The following is a 4,378-nucleotide window of genomic DNA, read 5'->3' on the forward strand; positions in this document are numbered from 1 at the left end:
AACTGCACATACGGTTCACGTCCACGCTGTCGCGGCATGCTACCAGTGTTAAAGACTGCGATGGAGCTCCGTATGCCACGGCAAACTGGCTGACACTGACGGCAGCGGTGCACAAATACTGCGCAGCTAGCGCCACTCGACGGCCAACACCGCGGTTCCTGGTGTGTCCGCTGTGCCGTGCGTGTGATCATTGCTTGTACAGCCCTCTCGCAGTGTCCGGAGCAAGTATGGTGGGTCTGACACACCGGTGTCAATGTGTTCTTTTTTCCATTTCCAGGAGTGTATTTTTGGAAAAATAAAGACAAAGTAATCCAGTTTGCTAGCAGTGCTAAATCGTTCAAGGCAGGCTGGAGCAACCTTTGGTAACCTGCGGGTCGCCACATCATGACGCGACAGCAACATTGCTAGCGAAGATTCAGAACTACAGGGTCCGTGACGTTAATGTTTATGGGGTAACACGCTGATATGAATGACAATGCCATGCCAACAAACTATGCCTCAAGACACGTGTTTTTTGGAGAACATTCATCTTATGTTCACCTGGAAGTTAGTCTGTGGGCCACGTTGAAATCAATTGCGGGAAGGGTCTGGGCTGGCGGCTGCCCATCTCTAATCTAAAGTTTTGTGAAAGCAGAACGCTTTGCAAATGTCTGTATACGCAAAACTGTATAAAGCCATGTTGGACGGGTTTAAAAAGAATATAGCAGAGGGCACACGCATATCTGGCCCAGTACGCCCCAGACAGGTCTAGTTTTTGTTCAAAAACTTGTGGGTTGAAGGGGACTTTAATTTATCCTCTGGTCAACTGGTTAAACGGCGGCAGAGATTGCCGTCCAAGGAGGAAAATTAAGTGGTGATAGTAAGGCTGCTTTTGAATTTTGTAATGATTCACCGATGTTAATTGCACTAGAAAATTTAGAGCTGGAGCAAATACACAATGCGATCGAAACCAGGTTGTCTTGGAAGTGTCTACCAACAAAGACGTTAGCTTTCGAGGCAAAGCGTAGTGCAGCTGGTTATCAAGCAAGCAAGGAGAGGTTAACTGTTAAGCTGTGCCATCTGTGAGGGATCACATAAATTTCAACATGTTGTAATAGGTAAACCTAAAAAACTACACTGTTGCAAAGGAAAAGAAACGCATTATTTACCTGTCCATTACTTTCACCAGAAGGGGGATTGGATGGACCCCATAATACAAGGCGGGTTTCGTTGTGGGGTTATGTGAAGGAAAGTATGTTCACCTCCCCTTGACCTCGTGACATAGAACAGAATAACAGCCGCCATAACTACTCTACAAGCAGATATGCTATGTAAAGTTTGACGAATTGACCTATCGTTTAGTTGTTCATGGTGCTGCTGGTGGAGTATTTTGCAATGTAACTCATTTTTATAGTATGTTTTGTCGATAAATACAGAGTTTCGAAATCAGATCGTTCTTTTTGAAACGGTTTGTAGTATGAATATAATATAAGTAATTCTGTATGATGTGAATTAGAAGAAATAATGTGATGACATTCCATTTCATAGGTGACGTGTACCGCTGCATCAAGTGCAGGCTGTCTTTCTCCAATGCAGCATATCGGGATCGACATCTTTCGTACTGCTGGGGACGAAGCATGCCTTCCAAAGTCAGCTGTACTACTGCAATCGAGCGTGAAGATGGAGAGTGCAAGAACAGTAACAGTGATAACTACACAGACCTGATGCATGATACAGCAAAGAGCTCTGCTTCTAAAGTAGAAGATAATACGAATAGCATTTCATCTACCCAACAGAACAGTTCTAGTCGGGCTCAATGTAGTAAAATGAACTGCAAGCGCAAGAACTTAACTCAAATATGCATTAAACGCGTTAACGTTAGGGATACTAACGAAGACAGAATACAATCGGAAGAGAACTATTTAGATATCACTTCACTATCAACTGATAACGGTATCATGGACAAAATGGAGTACTCTGACAGTAGTATGGGCTGCAATAAAATATTCTCTAGTACTTCAAATGTGAACAGTCAAGAGCGAACTCACACAGGAGAACTCCCATACAAGTTCCCTACCTGTAATAAGACTTTAGATAAAGCGCACAGTCTCCATGTGCATGCGCCAATTCATACAGGGAAACGTCCATACAAGTGCACCACCTGTAACAAAGCTTTCTCTGATACCTCATCTCTCCACGTGCATGGGCGAATTCACACAGGGGAACGTCCATACAAGTGCACCACCTGTAACAAGGCTTTCTCTCGTACCTCATCTCTCCACGTGCATGAGCGAATTCACACAGGGGAACGTCCATACAAGTGCACCACCTGTAACAAAGCTTTCTCTGATACCTCATCTCTCCACAGGCATGAGCGAATTCACGCAGGGGAACGTCCATACAAGTGCACCACCTGTAACAAGGCTTTCTCTCAAACCTCACATCTCCACATGCATGAGCGAATTCACGCAGGGGAACGTCCATACAAGTGCACCACCTGTAACAAGGCTTTCTCTCAAACCTCACATCTCCACGTGCATGAGCGAATTCACGCAGGGGAACGTCCATACAAGTGCACCACCTGTAACAAGGCTTTCTCTCAAACCTCACATCTCCACGTGCATGAGCGAATTCACGCAGGGGAACGTCCATACAAGTGCACCACCTGTAACAAAGCTTTCTCTCGTACCTCATCTCTCCACAGGCATGAGCGAATTCACGCAGGGGAACGTCCATACAAGTGCACCACCTGTAACAAGGCTTTCTCTCAAACCTCACATCTCCACGTGCATGAGCGAATTCACGCAGGGGAACGTTCATACAAGTGCATCACCTGAAACATGGCAATCTCTTAATTCTCAGATCTCCATAAGCATGTACATACTCAGAAAGGGGAATGTCGATAGAAGTGCACCACCTGTAACAAAGCTTTTTTGCTGCCTTATCTGTCCATGTGCATGAGTGAATTCATACAGGGAAATGTCCAAGATACTGCATCACCTTTAATAAGGTATTCTCTGATGTCTCACATATCTGTAGGACTGATCATACACTGTAGTACCAAATCATTTGCGCCACTGGTGTTGAAGTTAGGATTTACTAAACATCCTTTAGTCGTTTACTGCTATTGCATTGGTTAAGAGCATAGTTTCCTGGAACTTTTTGAAACTACTGACATATTGAGACCAACGGGATAACACAGTGCCTATATTGTGTAGTTCACACAACAACTTGCATAATTATGTGAATTGCAACTTCTCTTCCTATTGTTCGATGAAGGTTTGTGTTCTATCGTAATTCTGCACGTGTGCACAAACTATCATATTAAGGAGACAGAAGTGTATCCCCGAAGTATGATAGTTAATCAGTTAATGGAGGCACACTCGCATTCCTGGCAATAGTGAATTCACTTCTCTTGGTAGTGGTTGCAAATTCTTGTTTTCCATGTCCTGTACCACTCTGTTAATAGAAATATCCTGCTGTTTGTGACTACATGTAGAAACATAACACACATGACATTCTCTGTGTACAGCTGAGCACTATTCAAAATGGTTTTCTGTGACATCATTCAGTTTGTTAATGTTACAGTAAATGTAACACATTCAGGAGGATGTCTAATTCATGATGTTTATATTACTTGTTTACAGATAACATAATTGCTCTGCAAATAGTGTCCCACTTTCACATGTAAATGGGAACACATTAGCCAGGGTAGTGTAAACATGGGATAATTTTAACCTGAAACTTACAAACAGGTAATTTTTGCCAGTGATGTAGTGCCAAGTGAGATCAGTTTATGTAAAACCAATTCGTTCATAAATATCGTTATAGTATGAATAGATATTCACAGATAAAATCATTAAAATAATATATATATTTTTCTCTACCTGCATTGGGATAACTGATACAGAGATTACGCATAATGTTGCATGTAGGAAACATGACCTGGAAAAAAAAGGCGGTTGTAGTCTTTGATTATCAGATAACAATGTGCTGATAAGTGTAATTACATTTTTCTTAATTAAAATTAAATTCTATGTATTTTACTCTGAACTTTTCGGGGTTCCAGACATTTGAAATGGAAATCTTAGCACTGTACCTTGAGTGGCCACCAAACTGCCTTCATCAAATGAATTCCATAGTGGAGTTCACTAGTCACAGTCACTGAAGTACTAACCAAAGAGTGGTTTCCAGTGTTTGTTAGCAGCTTGTAATTGCACTCTGATTAATTTAACTGGGGCTGGACATTAAGAACTGATTATATATACAGCCGTCCCTTATACATTAAAAACCTGCTGTCTCAATAACTCCAATGATTTATTAAAATTTACTTCCAAAAGTATTTTATGGTTGGAAAGATCTTAGAGAAAAATATGGAATGTCTAACAAAGTGTAGTAT

At 41.8% G+C, this 4,378-nt stretch overlaps 1 protein-coding gene across 1 annotated transcript; it reads left to right on the forward strand.

Annotated features, from left to right (window-relative positions):
• The first annotated feature begins 1,937 nt into the window (after positions 1 to 1,937).
• On the forward strand, positions 1,938 to 2,816 carry LOC124776142 (zinc finger protein 239-like). The gene has a single exon (XM_047250978.1). It carries the CDS (start codon positions 1,938 to 1,940, stop codon positions 2,814 to 2,816), a length of 879 nt encoding a protein of 292 aa, XP_047106934.1.
• The last annotated feature ends 1,562 nt before the right edge of the window (positions 2,817 to 4,378 follow it).

Source organism: Schistocerca piceifrons, chromosome 2 (genome assembly GCF_021461385.2).
Source record: "Schistocerca piceifrons isolate TAMUIC-IGC-003096 chromosome 2, iqSchPice1.1, whole genome shotgun sequence".
Lineage (NCBI taxonomy): Eukaryota > Metazoa > Arthropoda > Insecta > Orthoptera > Acrididae > Schistocerca > Schistocerca piceifrons.